The sequence below is a fragment of the Epinephelus lanceolatus genome, chromosome 8 (assembly GCF_041903045.1).
Source record: "Epinephelus lanceolatus isolate andai-2023 chromosome 8, ASM4190304v1, whole genome shotgun sequence".
Taxonomy (NCBI): Eukaryota; Metazoa; Chordata; class Actinopteri; order Perciformes; family Serranidae; genus Epinephelus; species Epinephelus lanceolatus.
Window position 1 is genome coordinate 11,221,832 of NC_135741.1, and position 24,144 is coordinate 11,245,975.

Here is a 24,144-nt window from a genome sequence, read left to right on the forward strand (position 1 = left end):
CAGGTGGGAGATACCCGCTCAGCGTACTGTAGGACAGCCCCCCTCTCTGCTCCTCAGCGGATGATGTGAGGAAGTGACATTTCTCACCGCTGCGGTTCGGGACAGCACTGCTCCGCTGCAAACAGGTGTGCTACCGTCCGGGTCACTTCTGCTGGGAAGCCACTGAGAGGCAGCGTCCCAAAACCGGAACCAAGCATCCTTGACGCGGGACAGCGGGGACCAGAGGAGGAGAATCAACCCGGTCAAGCCTTTATTAGCCTGGGCTGTTTGAACGGGTTCAGACACACAGAGAGAGGAGAGAGGGAGGAAGTGTGAGGGAGAGAGGGAGCGATGGCAACGAAAAAGGCGTGCGTGGATGCGCCCAAAAGGAGCCGGAGTCCGGTCGTGTTGGAGGCGGAGATGTTCAGTGAATTTCAGGACTGGTGTCTCCGGACTTATGGAGACTCGGGTAAAACAAAGACCGTCACCCGGCGAAAATATAACAAAATCATGCAGACACTGTTGCAGAACGACGAGTCGGATGGCGTTTATATCGACAACAGCCACATCAACGCCAAATTCAAATTTTGGGTGAAGTCTAAAGGATTTCAGGTCGGGACCAACGTGCTGGGAGAGCACAACAAGAAGGGAGCTCCAGGGAAACCCGTCCTATATGTCCCGGTCAAGTCAACGGTAAAGTGTGTGCGTGTGTATGTGTGTGTGTGTGTGACAGAGAGAGAACGTGCGTGCTCACGCGCACGAGCTGTCCCGTTGCCGCCTCGCCTTTAAGTTGTCATTATTCCCAGCTGCACACACGCACCTGTCACATGAATAAAACGACAACTTATAATCTTTTGTCGTCCCGGCTCGCCCTCGTCTTTCCTCATAAAGCTTCACTTTGTCCACATCCCAACCAGAACAGCCCTACTCTCATCCCTTGCTGCCATAGCAACGCCGGTGCCTCCTGGCAATAGCAATTGTAAAAAGGTAGGCTATCATGCATAGCCATCTCGACAGTGAGGTTGAAGTCCTGTCAGCGGCGCGCTGCCGGGCGCAAAGCACGAGATAATTGACTATTGACAACGTTTAGTTTGAACCGTGTTGTTCAGGGTCTCGTGCAGCCCGATGTGGTGATGCTGCGCGCGCGCGCGTGGATGCAACGGCATGTTCGTGGGTCGGGTATGTCAGGGTGCTCCGGTGCGTGCTCCCTGATGGACCACAGGCCATTAACGCCAACTTAGATAATGTGTGATTCACCTTTCTGCTGTGCGACTCAGCAGGGCTGATTGTCAGCGATTCATCAAATGACACGCGCCCTCACTGTCCCGTCGAGCAAACCGGACTGTGTCGCGTGCGTCGGCGAGATTCATTTGTCTTAATTTGAGGGAGCAAAGATGTGGTTCAGAAATACTCATATGTCTGTGTTTTTAATAAAAATGCGAATGTGTGGCAGACAGTCTGAGTCTCAGTGTTTGCACCCCACTTTTCATTGTCCTGGGCAGGATGCGGATCGGCTCGCAGGCACTCGTTGCTCTGGCAACACCTGTGTAGTCCAGGATAGCCTGCCTCTGCCGCATTTCATTGTGTACGTTATTAAGCCCCATAAGCCCGTTTAAGACTGTGTTTGCAAGGGAAACATTTTAAAACGATTCCCTACATTTGATGGGGGGTTGAATCTGTGCGTAATTGGTGACCACGTGAGGGGCTGTGGCGGAAACAAAAGGGTCTGCTCGGGACTGATAGCGACATACGCCCACAGTTCAGACTTCACTTCTCCATGTCTCCGGATGAGAGGGTGAGGTATTTATTTAGTGTGGCGGAAGTCAGGTCACCATCATACTCTGAGCATCACTGAGGCTGCTGGTGCGTGAAGGGTTAAATCACACATTCTTCTCCAGGATAAACATGTACACGGTGAACTGTCAGCAGTGCCCCAGTGGCTCTCTTTGAGGTGCACGCGCACGCACCATGTCTCTGTATGGTGTTTGGGCCTGCTGTGCCAGAAAGGAGACAACCACCATTTTAAATAAGCGCCTTCAGGGAGTAATCTCCCCCCACCCACCCTGCTGGGGCCGAGTCTCTCTGGACCTCAAAGAGCAGAAACACATTTTCTCTTCACAAACTGGAGGAGATATTGGCACCGATTACTGCCTGAATGCTTTGATTTTGGTTTGAATGGCGCTGATCCCTCCACAGGTGTTATACCTGTGTGAATGCACGGTTTAGATTTAGGCCAACTGCCTTTACAAAACTCCTCTAATCTCCACTCAAGATTATGTTTCCCTCTGGGCACAAGGGCAGGTGTGATCTGTCTCTGCAGGTGCAGATGGTGCCTGAAATGTGTTGTTGATTAGCTTCTGTCTGTGGCTCCTGTCATTTCTCCTTGATATACATCCTTATGTCTCCTGTTTGATATATATTATCGATATCACATCCTCCAGGTGAGCGTGGTTTCTTTGTCAGGCCCATTTAAGATGAAGTAATTCTCTGAGGTCTGTTTAAACCATCGGAGAGAAAGTCTGACTGAAAAAGTATCTATTGGAGAGGAGTGCACACGCTTGGTAGCTAATATCATAAGGGAAAGCATCCCCCTGACTCAGCTCCACTTGAGAAAATTCAAACAACAAACAAAACATCACAAGCTGCTTCTAATGATGAGTCAGAGGCAACAAATCAACCTATTTAAATGCATTTGACTGGCTTTTTTTAATTCACTGTTCGCAGGCTTTATAAATAGGCCGTCCTGGGCCAGTGGAAAAGTGACACACACACACGAGCAGACGTACACACACACACACACACACACACACACAATGGTCACTGCCTCCTCGTGCGGCTGCAGGGCCGGGGGCGTGTCTCTGGAGCTCCAGCATTGGAAGCCCCGCTGCAGCTGCTCCCAGGGTGTGCCAAGTTTCTGTATGGGGGCAGGCATGGGGCTAAATGACGGGAGGCTGGGTGGGGGTAGGGATGATGGTGGCTGATGTGCAGACAGAGAAGGTCTCTTCTATGTGTCAGTGAAGCATACAAGGCTGCTTCAGTGTGTGACGGGACAGAGACGCGGGGCACCAGTGGCTCAGTCTCAGCGTGGACGCCTTCTTTTCAAGACATAGAATTATGTTCTGTTTTCTGTCCGTCTCTGTCCTCCCAGCTCACGTCGTCTCGCCCTCTTTCTGCACAACTCGGAGGATCCAGCAGCCCTCAGTGTGGAGATGCAACCTCGTTTAGCTCTCATTATGTCCTGATTAGAGGACGCTACAGAGGAGGAGGGGGAAAAGGACCAGAAACAGACACAGAGATGCACCACAGAAATTGCACACGATGTGAACACACTTCCCCGAGACGAGGGGAGTCAGAGTGCAGCCAGTTCTCAAAAGGAATGCTTAAACGCCCCGTGCATTTCCTTTCGGCTGACATGAGCATTGTACTGAAAATTTTGAAGTACTGCGAGCTGTTGCTTTTTGTTGCCATGCCAACTGAAATCTGTAAATATCTCTGTTCGTCTCTCACAACTAGGTTTTGGTGGACACGCTCTCACACACAGACACGCTGGCTATATATAAACTATATATATATATATATATATATTCATGTAACTGTTCAGAGACACTTAACATGATGTTTAAAAGTAAAACTTGAATCGTGTTCACTGGTGGTCACAAACTAAAGTTATAAAGGTGTATACCTTCATATTTCAACTCATATGATTGGTCCCAAACCTTCATTTACAATCTATCAGGCTGAAAATAAAGAAGCGTCCCAAAGCTGAGACGATTAACAGTTGAGCAGAAAATGAATCTGCAACTGGAGCTGCAGCTAACAATTTATCATCGATCGAGCTGTCGAATATTTTCTCGATTTGGTCCACGAAATGTCAGAGCACAGTGAAAAAAGTTCATCACAGAATCTCAAAGCTCAAGGTGATGCTTTCAAATGTCCTCTTTTGTCCAAAGAACAGTCCAAACATATCAAGGTGAAGGTTTTGATTCAACATTGTGGGGGACACATATAGAAATTTTTAGCATCAAACAACTTCCTGCATTCTGATGACATTTCGAGCATCAATTTGTGCTTCTCTGCATCGATTTATGGCGTAAATATCTTTAATTTTGTCAAAATAAAAGTCTCTGTTACTTTCATGCTTCAGTAGAGGGGCAAATGCACATATTCGAAATACAGATGGAGACGTTTTCCTCGCTAACCCCTTCAAATCTACAAATATGAAAGATATTCAATATAGTTACCATAGAAAACTGAAGTTAACAGGAAGTATTCACATTGTAAGAAGCCATAACTAGAGGAATCTGGTATATTTATTTTGAAAATGACCCAAAACAATCAATCGTTTATCAAAAATTCTTCTTGATTGATCAACTAATCAATAATAATAATAATCATTTGAGCCATTTTTTTTAGCAAAAATACAAACATTTTCTGCTCCAAGATCCTCAAACATGAGATTTGTTGCTTTATTTGGTCATATATGACAGTAAACTGAATGTCTTTAGGTTTTGATTAGATTAAATAAGGTATTGGGCTCTGGGGCGGACGTTTTCAGTATGTTATGAACTAAATGATTCACTGACAGTAAACAAAATACGCTTAGTTGCAGCTTTAAAGTGACAGAACAGGATGAAATCAAACAGAAAGAGGTTTTCCAGAATGGAGGATTTAATAATGCTATCAATTTACACACTAAAGGTTTGTCTCGGGACGTCCTCTCCTCATGTAGAAATCAGAAACCACTATTTCTAATCTGCGTCCTGGAAAATGAGCCCTAAATGTTTGTGCTTTGCCGTCAGACGAGAGGAGGAACATCATCATTATTATCTGATTAATTAGTCCACGTTTCCCCTGAGAGCTCCTCTTTTGTGGAGGGGCCACAGAGTCAAAAGAATACTGGCCCTATTATTCAACAGCATTTGCATTAATGCTATTTTTGCATAGAGAATCTCCGGAGCTTTTGTCCCATGGTTTTTGTGTTCGGTCGCTCTCTGGCAGCGCTTATTAGGCACAACACATGGGAACAGACTTGTGGGTTCAAACGGCAAACGCTCACCGCCCCAAACAAGGCTCACCTGGTTGGTTTCGCCACAGTGGATGTGAGGCGGAGATTGACTTTTGCACTGAAGGGTGGAAATGCGTCTGTTTCTTTGTTAAACGACATTCATGAGGAAATTTGGACTTTGTGTCAGCGTGTCTTCATCGCAGACTGTGTTACTGTGACTTACTGTAAACGGGTGATGAAAAGCGTACTGCACGTATGTGATAGTTTGTGTGTGTGCGTGTGTGTGTGCTCGTACAAAGAGGGGGTCGCTGATCGCATGCTCTGTGTTTCCTCCCTTCAGCACCCTCTCTGTTGCCATGGAGAGACCGTTCTTTGCTTTCCCATAGGAGGAGAAATTAACACCATTTTTAACTGGCCCGGGGGCCTCCCCCCTGTGTGGGAGATAGTCTGAGTTCTGCTCCACACACACACACACACACACACGCACGCACACACACAGAGTCTTTAAGACGGCAATAATCTCCCTACCACACCGCTACTGTCATTTTTAATACCTTTGCAAGGCCAACATTTAACGAACTGGGACAGTATGATAATAGCCTGAAAATGGACTCGGTGATGATGTATGTGCGAGTCATTTACATACCATTTTGAGTCAGCGACTGGAACGTCAACAGTGCCAGTCTGCCGGGGCTGGTGGGACTGTCTGTGTCTCCAGCTCGGTTGGATATTGGGGATGTCACACACTCTATCAAATAGTGGCCATCATGGGAGCAGCAGCCGGGAGAGAAGCACACACACACACACACACATACACAGGGATGTCGGACATGAGGGGTAGAGCACCTAATGTGGATTTAATGACAGGGCTTCATGAATTGAGAGACGTGAGGAGGAGGAGGAAGAGAAGGGAACGGGGTTTTATAAAACATTTGGGGCACTCTGTGGAGGTAATAGTCTGTTTTATCCCAGTTATTCTGTCATATGCATCTTCAGACACACACACACGAACACACACAAAAACACACAGGGAATGAAGATTGTTCCATTTACGCGTCCATTAGCCAGTTGATAGATTTACAGAGGGGAAGATGGGGCTTTAAAAGATGACCTGTTGTCACATCTGCAGTGAGATAATCTGAGTCATGAGTAGTGTTGACACAGCCATCTTTACTCCCTACTTACACACACACACACACACACACAGAAAGTACCTGAGCACACATCACTGCTGCTCCAACTTAAGCTACTTATTCTGCAGCCACCTTCACAAAATAAAAACCGTCTCCGTGTTTATGTTGACTTTAAAAGTTAAATTTGAGATGTAGCATCCCTTCCTGTGTGGAGTTAATATCTTGCATCTCTGCTCTCGTTGCCGGCCTGTCTTTGTGACCCAGCTGCTTCCCTGTGAACCTCCCCTCCTCCTCCTCCTTCATCACCTCCTCCTCCTGACCTGCCTGTGTGCAGGACTGCTCCTCTCTCCCCTCTCTGCTACAGTGTGTGTGTGTGTGTGACTGCCAGCGGGGGTGGGGGCAGCCGACTCAACCCCTCCAGTCTCCTAGCAACAGAGCGGTTTGGTGCGGGACGGGGAGAGAGCGAGCAGGGGATGGGGGCTGGTTGTACAGTGGCTGGGGAGAGCAAAGTCCTACGGGATTAGAAAGATAGAGGGAAGGAGGAGAAGGAGGAGGGCGAGGAGTTTTTTTGCGGTGTTGTTGGCGATTAGGGATGCTGACATGTCTCCTTTGCTCTTTAAAAAGCGGCATGCTGCTGCTGATGAGACCAAATATCTACAGCGCTGTTCAACAGCTGTTCTCCTCTGAGATGCTTCGGCTACAAGCTTTGCCCGGTAGACGTGCTGCACTTAAACACACACGGCGCTCACGAATACACACACACTCAAAGCACGTCGTGTTTAGAGGTGAATGTTTAACTCCCTGTTGACTTGTGTTTGGAGACATAAGAGCTTATCGAAGCCGAGGTGCCCGAGATGGCCTTCAGGTAGCAGGACAGATGTGGTGGCTGGTGAAAGAGAAGCAGTCTCCCCTGTAAGTTGGGGAGTAGCAGTAGGCCTCGGCTACATGTTTAACAAATAAAGCTGCAACGATAAGTCAATTCATTGATTTGTAAAATAATCAGCAACTATTCTGATAATCGATCAATCATTGGAGATAGTTTTCAAACAAAAATGCAAACATTCCTCAGCTCCTGGTCTTAAATGTGCTTCTTCTATGTGTTGTAAACTGCAGAGCTGCACCAAACAGATTTGGTGCCCTGGGCAAGCTTCCCATGGTGCCCCCCCCCCCTCCACCCCACACAAAATCAACACAAATACACAGCTTAGCGAGCAAAGAGTAATAATAATAAATAAACAATTTAAAAATGCGGTGTATGCAAATTTACCAATTTTGCCTTCTTTTTCTTTTTGTACTGCGCCCAGGATGGATTTTACCTTTCATTTGTTTAGACTGTGATGAGCACTGACGAAGGTGAGCAGCAATGGCAGGACTGTAGACCAACCGTTAGCATTAGATCTTTGGATCCAACACATTCTCTCTTCGACCTCATCACATATTGACGTGTGGTCTTGGACTTTCCACTTCCAGATATGACGTAAAAGGTACCCTGGGTGCGTTGGTTGTTGACGTTCAGGGATGCTGTGTCAAGTTCTGCCTGTTACATGCATTGTCTTCTTTCAAAACACTTCCGTTTTCACAGGAAATTTAACGCTGTAATCATACAGTCTCTTTCAAAGTAAACGCACTTCAGTTAAAAAATGCAATTTTTTTTACCTCCAACAACTAACATACATGGGTAGGTTTTGGCAACAAAAGAACAGAGTTTGGCTTTAGAATCTCATGGGACATGAACACCGCTCTCCTGGGTGAAAGTCAGTGTTTGTTGGACCCACCCACCCTACTCGGACTTTCGGCGCCTTAACTTTTGTTCTTGTCCCGGCGTGTGTCCCCTGGCGCCGCAGAGCGCCATTAAACTATAACGGCGACCGGCCATGTATCATGCCAATGTTAAAGGAAGGCTTTTCTCGTCAGTGTCTGACGCCATAAGTCACTGCCCAAGCGCCGGATTTCGGCAACTTCAGAGTGAGACCGGACTCTTGGATCGTTTTTCCCTTTTGTTAAATCTTTTTCAAATTTTGGATTTTTTTTTTTTTTTTTTTTTTGGAAGGGATTTTGGCAACCACACAAAACAAAAGCATTTCAAATATTGGTATTAGATTCAGACCACCCACTAGGGCTGGGTGTCGTTTAAAAAAATTACGATATCAGTACCCATAAAGTGATACTGATACCAACAGAATACTTCATTCAATACACATCATGTGAATGGAAGCATTCAAGTTCAGTGTGAGGTTGGGCATTTTAACATGGGAAGTCTATGGGGACTGACTGGCCTCTAGAGCCAGCCTCAAGTGGCCGTTCAAAGAACTGCAGTTTGTGGCTTCATTTTTCAGCTCTGGAGGTTGCTGCTTGGACTTCACCACACCACAGACTGCATGAGTTGTGGGTAAATCTCAGGATGCAGTAAATGGAAGAATGCTTGCGATGATTTCCCGCAAGCAAATCCATACAAACAGTCATTTCTTTCTAGATCTGGGTAAAAAAAATGATTGTATACAGGTATCGTTTGACTGGAGAAGTTTCAATACCACTTGGTACTGTGTTGTTTCAGTCGACACCTTGAAGGCATTGAGTTCCAATATCCAGCCCTACTTCCCACCAGGTCTTACACTGGCAGGCTGCAATATTCTGTATGTGTGTGTTTTTCAGCTCAGAGAATACATTCCCAGCTGAATATCCTGAGCATGTATGTTGGATATTTTGTCGGGGTAGAATTCAGTGGAGGATGCAGCAGCAGCGGTGTGGGTGCAATGCACACCCCACAGTTGTATGAGATTATCTAAATCCAGCGTGAATGGACCTGACACCATTGTCCCAAGAAGCAGCAGCAGCAGCAGCGGTAGCAGCAGTGGTGGCGGTGGTGGTGATGTCACCAGGGGAATGATGATGATACCTCCAAGTGCGACAGATTACAGCTGTGATGATGAGGTGGAGGATCGCTATTATTTCATTTATTATCATTACATTTAGCCCGTGCTGACAGGGGAGAGTGGCTCGACAGAGAGAGGGAGAGAAAGGGAGAGAGGGCCGGATTAAAACAAACCCGCTCTGTGAGCTGGTTTTAGTTGCCATGGCAACGATCATTACCTCGCACTTGGGAGAGCAGGAGCAAGAAGAGGAGGAGGAGGAGGAGGGGAGAGAGAAAGAAAGAAAGAAAGAAAGAGAGACGGGACGGAAAGGTAGGGGATGAAGACGTGAAGGCAGGAGCGGGGACGCAGTTGGGGGAAAAACGAGAAAATGAAATGTCAGATCCCAGGAACTGTGCAGAAATGTCAAGAAGAGGAGGGGGACAGAAGTGTGATTCCTCAATGCCGGGGGGACAACTTTTTGAACTCTGGACCCTCCTCTCACTCAAACAAGAAAAGATCACTCCCCAGCTAGAACCCAATCTCCAGAAAATGTCAGCGCTTGTCTCACATCTGCGTGAAAGAGCCGGACTCATGAAAAAAACTAATTAAATGCCCAAATCCTTTTTGTGTTCATTTCATGCTTGCTGGGGCACTTTAAAAATATCAGCAGGTGCAGAAATATTAAGATAAGATCTGGTGGAAAATGCAAAGTGTTTGTTAAGGAGAGGATGAGAGAGTTACTTGGAGAAAAAAAAGAAAGATGGAGGCAGAAAGGAGAGGAAAGCCCCATGTGGTGCTGCGGATGGAGGCCGTTGTCCTGGCGATCCCACTTCTATGGTGTGTCACATGACCCTTTGCCCAGCACACCTGCCCGAGAGAAATCAGTGGCAGTTTCTATGGCGACAGGGTCAGCAGTACGGGAGGCAGGATGGCTGCCAGAGGTGGTAGTAGGAGGGACTGTTGGTCTTGTACAGTGTCGGTGGTGTTATTTTTAAACATTGCAGAGATGAGGTGATGGCTGCCGACCTGGCCTGGCCCAGACTTCTCCATCTGGGAGGGAAACATAAAGACAGACTGATTTATGGACAAAACAAAGCAGGTTGTTTCGGGTTAGGACACCTTGTGCAGGGTGTGTGAGTGACTGTAACCACATGACTCATGTGCTCTAAAGATCCTGCTCATGGATGCAGGAAGCTCCATTTGCAGCTTTAACAGACCAGTGTTTCCCAAGTGGTCCAGCCCCAGTGTCCAGATTTCTCTTTAGTCATTAGTTCAAGGTCCCACAGCCTAAAACATTCAGCATCATACTTGTGTTTGGCCACGGTGTTGAGCTAATTTGCTGTCTCTGTCAAACAGCTGTCAGTTAGTCACTGACTCTACAGCGGAAAACAGCACTTCAAAATAAAAACTCTTTGTTAAATAAACCACTTTATTTTGAAGTACTTAAATTTCCAGCAAACTTGACATGTTTGTGAGTCACTTGCGGTCCATTCAGAATGGGCCCGCGACCCACTTTGGACTATGACCCACCAGTTGGGAACCACTGATAAATCTCTGTGAGACGGGACATAAAACCTTATCCCAATCTCTGTCTGTGTTTCAGTGTTCAGATGGGAATTCGGCCCAAGACAACTCCTCCCTGAAGCGTGTAGCTGTGGTAGAAGACTTCTTCGACATCATCTATGCCATGCATGTGGAGATGGGCGCCGACCCCGGGAGAGCACCCAAACATGCAGGCCAGAAGAAGACCTACAAAGCGGTGAGTGAATCCAACCAGGTACCCTCAGCAGGATAAGCGGTCTGACAAATGCCTTGCAATATGATACGATACACTTTATTGTGCCTGTTGGGACAATTAACACTCTTGGGACACTCTTGGGCTCAGGAGCTGCACAGGTATTGCTGCTTCACAACAATAGTCCAGAGCAAATGAAAAGCATACACCATAAAATCATAAAAACACGTAACACACATAATTGTGTGTTAAGTGTGCATATTACAGCATGCAGACACCATCTCTTGTTCCTTTGTGTCCACAGCTGGAGTGAGGTAAAAAAAAAACAGTAGGGTTTTTTCATTTTAAGAAATGGGCCCAGTTTTCTTTTAGGAGGCCAAAACTTCCAGTCGCTCCTGACTAAATGTTCAACACCTGGAGACCGGTGGGAATATTTATTTCTGTGAAAGACAAAAGGCTGTACTCCTTCGCTCTGGCGACATCATGTATAATGTCTAGCATCAGGAGTTACCAAGGGAACCAATAACCACCTTTACCAGTAAAACAAAGTACTGATGGTGCACAGGAGTTTCATTGTGTCACATGATGGATGTCGCAGGAACAAAGGCAGAATATGAGTTTACAAACCAAGTGAGGTTTGGTCTCGGGTCGGGTGTGGTGTCCTGACAGGGGCTTTGTATGTAGCTTTAGTGCTGCGTTGGTGAGGGGGGTTTAGCAGGACTCTGGTACCCCCCACCCCGCAGGATGGGAGAAAAAAAAAATCATAGAGCCACGTCCTCCTGCCCTGTAGAGAGGTCCTGTCACGTCTCATAGAGTGTACCCTTTTGAGGAGGCAGCATCACTGGGGCAGGGCATAATATGGAACTGTCACTGTGGCCTTCTGGGAGTTGCACGCTCCTCTGGGTGGCCTTTCCCTCTCAGCTGCCTCAAGGGGCCGTGAGGGGTGGGGTGGGTTGAGGGGGTGCAAAGGGGATGGGGAGCTGTGGCAGTGGTGATGGCGGGCCGGTGGGGGTGGGCACCCCTGCTGCCTCTCCATGGTCACGTGAAGGTCGCATTTTACAGGGAAACGCCAGAGGGGGCGAGGAGGGGAGGGTGGCATAGCAGCGGAGACAAACAGAGAAGGAAGGCTGAGCATGAGAAAGAGGTGGAGATACAAGTCGACTGGACCTGAGAGAGCAGGAAGAGTAGGATGATGAGCACCACTCATGTTTTAGAGCATCACAGCAGAAATGCGTACAGCTGGAATTAGGCCGTTTGAAGGCAGCGAGATTGCCTGGAGGGAGGATTCCTCCTCATGCCACATCCAGATAACACATAATCACTGACCCCAAACTTTCACACATGCACCGTACAAAAAAACACCTGCACACACACATTCTGAGTTCACAGCCTGAGCCATAACCGCTGCCATTTTTGTTTCCGTAACCCAGTCTCCTCTGCTCACTCCCCCGGCACAGATAGCAGAGACCTACGCCTTCCTGCCCAGAGAGGCGGTGACTCGGTTCCTAATGAGCTGTGGAGAGTGTCAGAAGAGGATGCACATCAACCCCAGCACTGCAGAGTTCAAAGGTAACGGCACACATCTGACCCGTGGAGAGGCTGGCTAATTCTAGAGACATTAACCGATTTTTTTTAGATCAACCTTTAAGAGTGAATAATGCTCAGATCCTGTGACATGGAAAAGGTTTAATTGCTGTGTTGCAATGCATGCTAGGATTATAGAAACCAATCAATCCTCTCGCTGTGGGATTTTCTGCAATAATTTCATTTTAAGATTCATAGAAATGTTGATTTGATATATCAGATAGAGCTGAGTTCTCCATTGTCCTGTTAGACACTAGATATCAGCTGATGTGATCTTAGCTGTTTATACTTGGAAGAGTTTCGACACTGAGCCTTCATTAATAAAACATGCTGTATATGTATCCATCACCGACATGCTGTAACAAAGACCCAAGAGGACCACATTTCTGGGATTGTATAGACCCACCAAACTGATCACAGAGTCCCTCCAGTGGCCAGTATGGAGACTGCAGACAGCTCACAGCCACTTTGTTTGGGTTCAGGTGGTATAAACAGCAGAGGTTACTCCATCGGTTTCAACCTTTTTGCAGGATAGTGCAGCAAATCTACCTCACTCAAAGAATTTGTAGGCATGGTTGATGGACAGGTGCACGCCATGCTCTAAAAAAACAAGAACAGGAAGTCTGGATCGCTGATTTGGTCCACAGTTTGCGCCAAAAATGGCACCCATCTGAGTCATACTTCAGTCAGTCCCAAACACACAGACATGATCTGCATACTTTTTGGATTCAGTGTGACTTAAACATTTTCAGAGGGTTTAATATCCCTGAAGTCTATCACTGATAAATGGCCATAAATCTGTTAGTAAGTCAAAGAAAAATGACATCCCTTATCCTCCTGAGACCTGAGCTTTTGTTTGGTATGCATTTTTAATTTCTTCTAGTTAGATCAGTAGGACCTGATAAGTATGAAAAAACTAAACACCGTCAATGATAATTAAGTCCCAATGTCCGTCAACGAGCTGATGATAAATTCCTTATGTCTTCAAACGAGTACTTTCTAATTAACAGTGTCTTAGTTTGTTACCGTTGCTAAAATTGGTGAAATTTGTTGCCGTAGCAAACTACAAACAATAGTTTCAATCATAAAATGTGACCAGGTTTTGGACCTTGTCCACGTTTGTGTCGGGGTCGGTTGTAGACTGACTTGGTTGAGATGGCTTTTTAGATGGATTAGTGTATTGTGCTCTTACTGCCACTAGATGGCAAAAAACTGTCCACAAATGAGGACAACAGGTCTAAGTCAAGTAGAATTAAGTATAAGGTCAAGTAAACCCAAAATATAATGTCCTCAAATAAGGACACAGGGACTCAGGAGGATATAATTCCAGAACTTGCCTGAGAATTGTCACAGTTTTAAGTTTTCTTCAGTGTCAAAGTATTCCAGTGACAGTCCATGAGTACATCTCAAACAGGAAGTGGTCACATCAAATTCTGCATACTTTTAATGGCGCCATTTTAAATTATGGAGACAATTTTGCATAGTTGATGGATAGGTCTATGCTGGTGCTCTAAAAAACAAACAGGAAGTTTGTTATTGCAGTCTGGCCGGCTGATCTGGCCTAAAATTTGCGCCAAAAATGGCATCCTTTCTGAGTCATAATGACTCAGTCACATCTTAACACACAGACATTATCTACAATTATTAGGATTAAAGTGTGACTTACACTTTCCCACATCATTACCTCAGATGTCTCAGTTTTCTTCAATATTAAAGTAATCCAGTGACAGTTGTGTTTATATCCATTAGTACATCTCAAACAGGAAGTGGTCACAGCAATTTCGGCGTACTTTAATGGTGCTAATTAAAAGTATGGAGGCTGCTTTTGTGTGGTTGATGGACAGATGCATACCAGTGTTCTAAAAAAACAACAGGAAGTTAATTATGACAGTCTGGCCAATCGATTTGGCCCAAAATTTACGCCAAAATTGGCATCCCTTCTGAGTCACAGTAACTCATTAATTCCAAACACACAGACATGATAGACATATTTTTGGATTCAGTGTGACTCACATACTTTCTGAGGATGTCATTATCTTCAATGTCCATCGCGAATACATGTTTATAAATAGAAATGAAAGAAGAAATAATGCCAGAGCGTGCCGGAAAATCATCACGATTTTACGCGTTTTTTCAGTATCACAGTATTCCAGTGATAGTTGTGTGTATATCCGTGAGTGCACTGCAAACAGGAAGTGGTAACAGCTAATTCTGCATACTTTTAATAGTTAATGGTTGATGGACAGGTGCATGCTGGTGCTCTAAAAAAACAACAGGAAGTTTGTTATTGCAGTTTGGCCGGCTGCTTTGGCCCAAAATTTGCACCCAGAATGGCACAACTTCTCTGAGTCATAACTCAGTCAGTTCCAAGCACACAGACATGATAGACATATTTTTGGATTCGGTGTCATTTAAACACTTCCAAGGATATCATTATCTGTGATGTCCATCATAAATAAATGTCCATAAATCTGTTTTAGGAGGCGAAAACAAAGACACACCATATAACTCCAGAACTTGCCAAAGAATCATCACATTTTTCTTCAGTATCAAAGTATTACAGTGATAGTTGGTATGAGTACACTTCAAACAGGAAGTGGTAACAGCTAATTCGACATACTTTAATGGTGCCAACTAAAATTACAGCAGCTATTTTGCATGGTTGATGGACAGGTGCATGCTGGTCCACGACAAAAACAGGAAGTTTATTATTGCAGTCTGGCCGGCTGATTTGGCACACAGTTTACTCCAAAACTGGCTTTCCTTCTCTGAGTCATAATTTAGTCATTTCCAAGCACACAGACATTATCTACATATTTTCAATTAATTGTGACTTAAACACTTTCAGAGGATATAATATCTCTGATTTCTATCCCAAATAAATGTCCACAAATACCAGAACTTGAGAACTTGTCTGAGAATGGTGACAATTTTATATTTATTAGTTTTCATCAGTGTCAAAATAATCTAGTGATAGTTGTGTGAACATCAATGACTGCACTTCAAACAGGAAGTGGTCACAGCTAATTAAGCTCACCTTTAATAGTGCCTATTTAAATTATGCGGCTGATTTTGTGTGGTTGACAAAGAGGTGTACACCATGCTCTAAAAAAACAGGAAGTTCATGTCTGATCCGCTGATTTAGCCCAAAATTTTGTGCCAAATGAAAGTTGACACTATATTTATTACATTTATTTCAGACACAGAGTGAGTACAGGTATATTCAGGCAGTCAGTTGAAGAAAAATACTGTGTTTTTTGAGCATTAAAGCGTGTAAACATGTTCTGGCAGAAACACTAAATACAAGTACAAACCTGAAAATGAGCAGAATACTGGGCCTTTAAATCAGAACTGTATAAATCAGTGGTTCCCAACAGGTCCAGATTTCTCTTTAGCCATTAGTTCATGGTCCACACAGTTTAATATACACAGCATCATACTTGTGTTTGGCCATGTCGTCAAGCTAGTTTGCTGTCTCTGTCAAGTATCTGTCCATTAGTCACTCACTCTACAGCAGGAAACGACACTTCAAAGTAGACTCTCTGTGCCAGAAATTCACTGTACTTAAAAATAAAGTGTGTTTTTTACAAACTCTTTGTGAGTCACTTGTGGTCCATTCAGAATGGATCCGTGACCCACCAGTTGGGAACCACTGATGTAAAGGTCCAGTGTTAAAGATTTAGTGGCACTTAAGTTGCAGAATTTGCAGAATGTTCCCAGCGTGTAGGAGAACCATGGTGGCTGACACAAAAACACAAAATGCAAAAATGTGAATGGCCCTATCCAGAGCGAGTGTATGGTTTTTCCGTTCTGGGCTACTGTAGAAATATGGCGGCGCAACACGTCGATCTTCATAGACGAGGAGCTGCTCCCTATGTAGATATAAACGGCTGTTTCTAAGGTAACGAAAACACAATGATTCTTAGTTTCAGATGATTTAATGATAATATAGTTATGAATATTATAAACTATCTCTGCCAATAGGTGCCCCTAAACCCTGCCCACTGGATCTATAATAAGTGTTTTTTATTTGTTCATAATTTGTGTGGTTTTTGTGCTGTCTTTGTCAGAAAATGACCGACCCACCTCCCTGGTCCCGGACCTCATTGATTACAACATGCCTCTTACTGCCACCTACCTGAAACAGATGAAGCTGCAGTGCATGACTGCCACTGAAAGGGTGAGTGCCTCTTTACTGCATGTTTGTGAAGCGTGGGAACAGATACAAGGTGTCCTGAGGGATTAATTAAAAAAAAAAAAAAAATCAAACTGCTGCTAACGTCTCCTTTTCACTATAATTGTGTTTGTACTGACTAAACACATCATCTGGTTTGTATTCTGTTCCTTCTCATGGAGGCTGTGAGCAGAAACACTCTGTGCAGGCAGAATAAAACATACTTCTTCTTAACTTTTAATTCACTCCTGAACAATGAGAGCGGTGCCCCTGCTGGGAGGAGGAGCTCAGTGTGAAATGAGGATTAGTAAGCCCTCTGACATCACGTGTGAGGCCCCTCCCCATGTGCGGCTGTGACAGAAACACTCAGAAACCACTGTCACTGAAGTGCAGGGAGCGCTACTTGATGATGATAATGTAGAACCTCACTCACGCATAATTAGGATTATCCGGAACAATGACCCAGACTGTGATTTGCGGGTGAGTACAAATTAACAAATGCTCAGAGTGTTGGTCACATCTGTGTGCAGACTGAGAATGAGCCGGGCCAATAATTTAATAATTAACCATCACAGAGGGCTGTTTCAACTGCTGTAGGAGACTTGTAGTGATTTGTTCCATATTTCTGCTGCGCTGCGTTGCACAACAGTTCAGAGCAGCAGTTGGTTCAAACTGCAGCAGGTTTGTTCTGTTGACAAAAGCAGATCAGCGGAGAGTCTGTGAGTGTGTGTTCAGTCTGCTGCAAACTGTTTGCATGTTGTTCTGCAGAACTTTGCTGATTGTTATGGTACAGTAAAGAAACAAACTACATATGGAGACAAAACGTGCCTCAGATACCAAACACTCTCACTGTTTAATATTTTACCCAACAAAAGTGTTCAACTCTCTCATCCTGAGACAGAGGTATTACACATATTTCTATTTTATAGTATTTTATGGTTTCTTTTTCATATTTTTATTGTAGTTTTTCTATTGTATATTCATGTTCCTGACTGTTGCAGTACTTTGCCTTTATTTTTACCGTAAAACTTCAATTAAAAGCCCAGTTCCTTCTACTAGCCCGGTGTGGCTACACATTTTGACAAATAAAGGCCTGTCTCAATTAGACGCCTAGTCTGGTTGCCAAGCAGTTCATTGTTTTCTATGAAGGTCCTTCAGATGTATAAATTATGTGTCCATTACTTGATTACCTTGTAAGTTATTCATATTCTTTTAGTCCATAAGGGTCCTCAGATCAAAAGAATCAAAAGGGTTTTTCAAAAAAATGTATTCAAGTTGTGGAAATTATTTTTTGCCAGGTGCCAAAATCCTCAAGTGATGTAACTCTCTCTCTCTGATGCTCTGTCTGTTGGAGCTAGACCAAATGAATGATTCATAATTGATATATTATCTGAAGCTTGGTTTTTATACAAGTGATATTCATACTGGTTTAAATAAACAATTTGATTATATCTCCTGATCTTTGCTGAGCAACAGTTTTGTGTGAAAGGAATTAAAAGCCTGTCCCAAATATAGGCCTTCTGATTTCAGTGATTTAATCAAATAATAGCCGGGCTATTAATTGAAGTTTTACAGTATTTCGCCTTGATTGGTTCATTGAACATTTATTGTATGCACCAAAACACCAAGGCAAATACCTTGTAAGTGAAAACTTACTTGCGGTGCTGGACCTCAGACATTCAGCACCCTAGGCAAGTTTCACCTGTCACCTCACCCCACACCAAAAAATGAATAAAATAAAATAAAATAAAATAAAATAAAATAATTTAATTAAATTAAATTAAATTAAATTAAATTAAATTAAATTAAATTAAATAATATCAACACAAATTAACAGTTTAGCTAACAAATAATACCAACAAAAAAACACAATAAAAAATTGTATAAATTTGCAAATGTGTTTCTTTTTTTGTGTTGCGCCCAGAATGTCTTTTCTATTTTCATTTTCTCTTACTCCGATGCTCTGCACACACACTCCCCTCCAGCTTATCCATTATGTTTTATGTCCATTATTTTTTTATTTTTATCTAAAAAAGGAAATAGGAAGATCCACCACTGTCTATTTGGCAGTGAACCTTAATCTGATGCGGATGCCCCTCCATTCGACCACTTTGAATAGATACAGACTTAGTTATAAACACCACATCAAAAACAGACTCTGAAACCGATGACTTGTGAAACTTGTGAAAATGCTGACCAGAGTTCCCTAAACTCCACAGTAGCATCTCCAGATTGCTTGTTTTTTTCCAATACAACAGTCAAAAAGTATTTAGTTTACTATCACACACAAGCATAGGCGTAGATTTTGAGGGGGACGCAGGGGTTAGTCCCCCCCCAGTACAGTAGGTGAGGACTTTGTTTTTGATAGTATTAAAGACCTTTCCATTACAAACAGATGCAGGACAGGCAATTGGTGCATACAAATTCACCAGAATGAAGGAAATTGTGTTCAGTGCTCAGTGTTTCCTAGCAGAAGACCCCCAACCTCACCTGTGTCCCAGCAATGTTAAAATTAAATCTACTGAGAAGAAGAAACGCAGCAGATCCTCATAATTTAGAAGCATGAACCACTGAATGTTTTTATGACCCAAACTGTTCAGAGATGATCAAAATAATATATATTTTTTTGTTGATCGACTAATTATTTTATCTCTTTACAAAAACATTATTATACCGTAAGTCATATCAACTTCTGGAGACATATGTTTGTTGTCTTGATTGATGAGACAATAAAGTTTATTCAAGTAACGTGTAGTGAGTTAAATGCTCCAGCTTATCTCTTTGTAAAACTCTTTTGGGTCTCGGTCTTAAAAGTAAATCCCCAGACTTTATGAATTATACACTAAAGCATTAATGATGCTACGTTCCCGACTACTTAGAAGCTGTGTAATTAGAGCCTCTCTCCCTCTCCTGTCTCCGTCGCTCTTTAATGCTACACTGCTCACTTGGTACCTAATGGAGCCGTCACTGAGCATTTTGGTCCTCCTCAAACCCCCTTTCAGAGGGACGGATGCATATTCCCAAGAGTTTAGGCCTATTTGTGTGCTCGTGTGGCGGGAATGAGATGGCGAGATGATATTTCCGCTCTGTTCCCATCACACAGTCGTAGCTTTGCTCCCCTCTCTGCCAGCTGATACATGACGGTGAGCACAAAGGCCAGAGAGAAGTCATCATGTATGTTAACAGGAAGTGGCCTGGGTCGCTCTGAGATGTGCTCATGGCTGTTAGCAGATGATATAATGCCTGTAGTTTGGAGCCGAAGCTCAGGACAGCCTTTGAATAGTTTGAGATTATTCCGCTCTCCTTGGCTAATCCTCATGGTTTACTCATATTCGTGTTGCGCTACAACAAGCATCTTTAGGGTCTCTATGTAACAGAGTTAAAAATAGCAGCGCTCCAAGAAACATATTACTTAACAGGGAGCCTCCTGCTTTTTTCTGAATCAGACTTCAGCACATTTTATCAAGACTGAAATCAGGAAAATGTCACAAATGTACATTGAAAGCCTCTTTGCAGTAACTATTGCTCTGGTCCATACTGGCCTCTAAGAGATTCCTGTCTGAAGCTATTTCAGTGAGCAGTGTATGTCATGTCAGTGATGGAGGAAAAACTCCACAGGTCAAATCTAGGCGTAAGCGATTTTCATGTTTTGTTTTATGACATAAAATACGTTAGTAAATACCCCACTCCTGAGTTATAAGCTTTCATGGGTCTTGAAAAAGACGGTTGCTAACAAGTGGCTAAATGAGACTACGGAACGTCATCACACCGAACATGGCTTTACAGCCTCGTTGTGGCGGCGACATTAAAGTCATGTGATGGAGGTTGAGTTTGTTTATAGCCTGACATTAGTTTTTTACTTTGGGTGATTGCATTTACACTTCAAAATTCATAAAAGTGGTATTTATTTGTTTGGAAGGATTACTGAACAGGCCTCTCGGGCCCAAATGTGTTTTTTTGGGGCGGTTGCCCTGGCTTTCACCTGCAAAATGTCACTCAAATTAACTCATACCAACCAGATAGAGATTCAAAATGACCACAAAGAAATGCAAAGGAACTGCAAAGAGACAAAAACTACAAAAGGATGTATTCCGACTACAAAGAGATGCAAAACAACGACTAAGAGAGGCTGAACAAGTATAAAGTGTGTGTGTCTCGCTCCTACGTGGGGGGGCAGAGCCCATTGACAATCAGCCCCTGCTCATGTGTGATGATCTTGCTGAACAAAACAACAACAAGCCCATTGGCTTTTTGACAAGGGAACCAGGGTGGTGCCAACTTCCGGGTTGGCCTCATAGACTGAATAAATAATGGAAGTAGCTGCCGTGATGTCACCCACTGGTTTGTGGACTCCAGTTTTAAAGCTTTGAGTTCAGCATTACAGCCGTCGCAATCTTGGGTTTTTGGAGCCAGAAGTGACCATGGCTGGATCCAAGTGTCCACCCTCTGGACTTGCAGACTGAGGCTGTACAACTGTACTGTACATACTGCTTTCTAGCCTATATATTTGGCATTACACTGCGCAACCTTTTGGGTAGGCTCGAATAATACAATGCATTTTCATTCCCTCTACAGCCTATATTTCTACATTTTTCTGTATCATGATGTTGAATATTATTTCTGGCCTACATGATTCAAGTACTGTTTTAATAGGCTACAGTAACTGTTTTACATATATTAGTCGGCTATTGAAAAGGAAAAAACTACACTGTCACTTCCATATTGTAATGAATTGCGGGCAATTAACTCTCTCAAGTCTGCACCCCAAGCAGACTTTCTGGATGTCTGCAGAAAGTCCACTTGAGGCCCTTTGTGACTGGATGAATTGTAGATTTGAACCTGTGATAGAAGAGTTTCTTCTTCTTCTCCCTTTTTAATCTCTACAGGACAAAATGGGAAACTGGGAAGTTTGTCAAAAGGATCTCCATCCTGACACGACTCCCTCTTCACAGCCAAGCTTCCTTTCCCCGCCTCATGGTCTCTTCCTTTCTCTCTCCTTTCAGGATGATAGCTCGGTGAGCAGCGAGGACATGAACGGCGTTGAGACCACATGGGTCGCAGCTGAGCAGCCTCCAGTGCCTGAGCCCAGTCCACCCAACGGAGAGAGAGTCAGCAACCCAGCAGCCCCCCTTAAAGAAGAGGAAGGTAAGACAAACACATGCCAACAACAACCAGGACAGTGTATCTGTGTCCACAGTTTGTTTTATTGTTTTAGTTGCATCTGGAGGTATATGATTGGAAGGTACAGATTGTTACACAGGAAACAGCTTGCCTCGTTCTTAGTGGACTAATCCAAATAAATCCATCCTTACAGGGGGTGGGACACCACCGCAGCCCCGACCCATTGCGCACCCCTCTCTTTCTCTCAGGGTTCAGGGCTTAGAGAAGTAGGACAAAGGCTGATATTAACCTTCACAGATTAGGCACCATGATAGAAAGGACCTGCTATGATGGAGAATCAATCCTTTCTACAGTGAACATAGGTGGGAACGTGACCCATGTAGAAATCACAGTGAAATCAGTGCACAGCCATAAACTGGGTGAAAAAGCTGTAATTTACACACACCAGGAAGTGAAGGCTCCCTTCCCCCATCAGTCCCTCCTCATCCTCATCTCTTTCTCTCTTCTGTTAAAACTGAAGATTTCCCCCTCTGCCCTAACTTTTATTTATTCTGACAGTTGACCCCAATACCCACTTCCTTAACAGTTTGAGAGTACAACACGAGGCAGGAAGTCCCATCCCCCTGTGCTCACACGCCCACTCTGTTGTTATCCAGGACAGAAATAGTGCCTATTGTAGTAAACAACTCACATTAAAGCAAAATGATGACAAACACACGCACAGCTCAGCTCCGTGTCTTCTGTTCCTCTGCCAGACGACGACTCCTCGGAGAGCGGCAGTGCCAACGGGCTGCCGGCCCTGACCTCCCCGGAGGTGCTGGCTGTGGGTGGGAACCCCCCAGATGGTGGGGCCCCTTACGGGGAGGTGACAGAGAACGGGCTGAGCGCTCCGCTGGACTTTAGCACCACCTCGCCCTCGTCCTCCTCAGAGGATCAGCAACCGGTCAACCTGAGCGACAGACTGCTGCCGGCTGGGAGCTCGCCGCCAAACTCTTACCCCGCGGACCCCAACAGGAAGTACCCCATCAAAACAGAGTACACCAACAAGGTAAGAATAAAAACTTAATTAGTCATGACTTCAGATACATTTGTCTCATGTGGAGCTGACTCTGTGTTACTCAATGAGCAGTTGAGGGGAGACAGGTGAACAGGGTAATATCTTGAACTAACAGATATCACCATGAAACTTCCCCAGACAATAACTTACATAAAGACAACTAATTATTGTATTACAAGTTGTTTTTGTGTGTTTGTTTTATGTTTAAATATACAAATGAAACATTATCTAATGAAATGTGCTGATTTTCATACATTATCAGAACAAACATCTGAACATTGGCTAAAACCAGGTTCAAAAATCTTTTTGATTTTGTTGACTTGTTGACAAGTCCAAAGTTTTTACAGAGGGAATTTGAGACCCCTCTGTTCCTGACTATAAATCAAAAATAACTGTCAACAGCTATAAACCAAAAAAAAAAATCCATTTTCGCCATACTATTAGGGCTGTTACTGTAAATGTTACATAAACAAACCCCTCAGCAAAGAATTGCAAAGAATGTGGTGACAGAGACATGTGCTTTTTTTCTTGAGAGGCCACTATGTTTGATTAGTTGTTGTTTTATTGTGGATGTTTGTTTTATATGTTGTATTTATTGCATTTTAATGTGTTTGATTGGCCGCTACCTCGGCCAGGTCTCTTGTAAAAGAGATTTCAGTCACGATGGGACTTCCTGGTTAAATGAATAAACAAATAAATAGATAAATAAAAACCTTCAGAATCTAGACAGGAATTAAAACTGGAAAGTTTGGTGTAAGTAAACACTACTGAGGTGGACATTTCTGGCTCAGAGTATGAGGGAAAAAACAAATTGAGAAAATTATATGTAGTATTAATTTTCATACATTTTTAGACCAAAAATAAGACTCAGTGGATGAATATGGTAAAAATTTTACCTAGCAGTTATCAACATAAAACTTCCCCAGTTGATCACTGACATTGACGAGCGTTACAAGTTTTTTTTTTAATTTCATGTTTAAAAATGCAAACGAGGCATTATTGAATTAAATATGTGCTGATTTTAATTTATTTTCGGAACAAAAATCTGAACATTGGATAAAAGCAAGTTTCAAATTCTTTTATTTTTCATTTTTGTGGACATATTACAGTGAAAGGTTTTTATAAAGGGAAGTTTGTATCTCTCTCTTAATCACTACATAAATCAGATAATAGGGTCAATGACCATGAAAAACTATTCAACATGTTTTTAGGAATAAAATGTTCTCTAAATCAGGCTATGAATGATACATTAACAAACCCCTCTGTGAAAACCTTCAGAATATAGACAGGAACAAAACTGGGGAGTTTGGTGAATGAGAGTGCTACTGAAGTGGACATTTCTGGCTCAGAGTATGAAAAAAATTGAGAAAATGGCCTTTACTTTTATGTATTACTAAAAATAAGACTACAGGTGCACAGGGCAAACATTTGAACTAAAAGACATCCAAGAAATTTCCCCAGTTGATTCCTTATATTAAGACAATTATTTTTTTATCAACTTTTG

At 43.5% G+C, this 24,144-nt stretch overlaps 1 protein-coding gene across 1 annotated transcript in view; it reads left to right on the forward strand.

Moving 5' to 3' along the window:
- Positions 1-201: 201 nt before the first annotated feature.
- The window catches only part of nol4la (nucleolar protein 4-like a), a 29,273-nt gene continuing 5,330 nt past the window's right edge, over positions 202-24,144 (forward strand). Inside the window, exons 1-6 of the mRNA XM_033629212.2 lie at positions 202-672; positions 10,573-10,728; positions 12,162-12,273; positions 16,359-16,468; positions 21,466-21,607; positions 22,339-22,631. Of these exons, the coding sequence (XP_033485103.2) occupies positions 331-672; positions 10,573-10,728; positions 12,162-12,273; positions 16,359-16,468; positions 21,466-21,607; positions 22,339-22,631 (1,155 nt within the window). The 5' untranslated portion in view covers positions 202-330. The remainder of the gene's footprint in view (positions 673-10,572; positions 10,729-12,161; positions 12,274-16,358; positions 16,469-21,465; positions 21,608-22,338; positions 22,632-24,144) is intronic.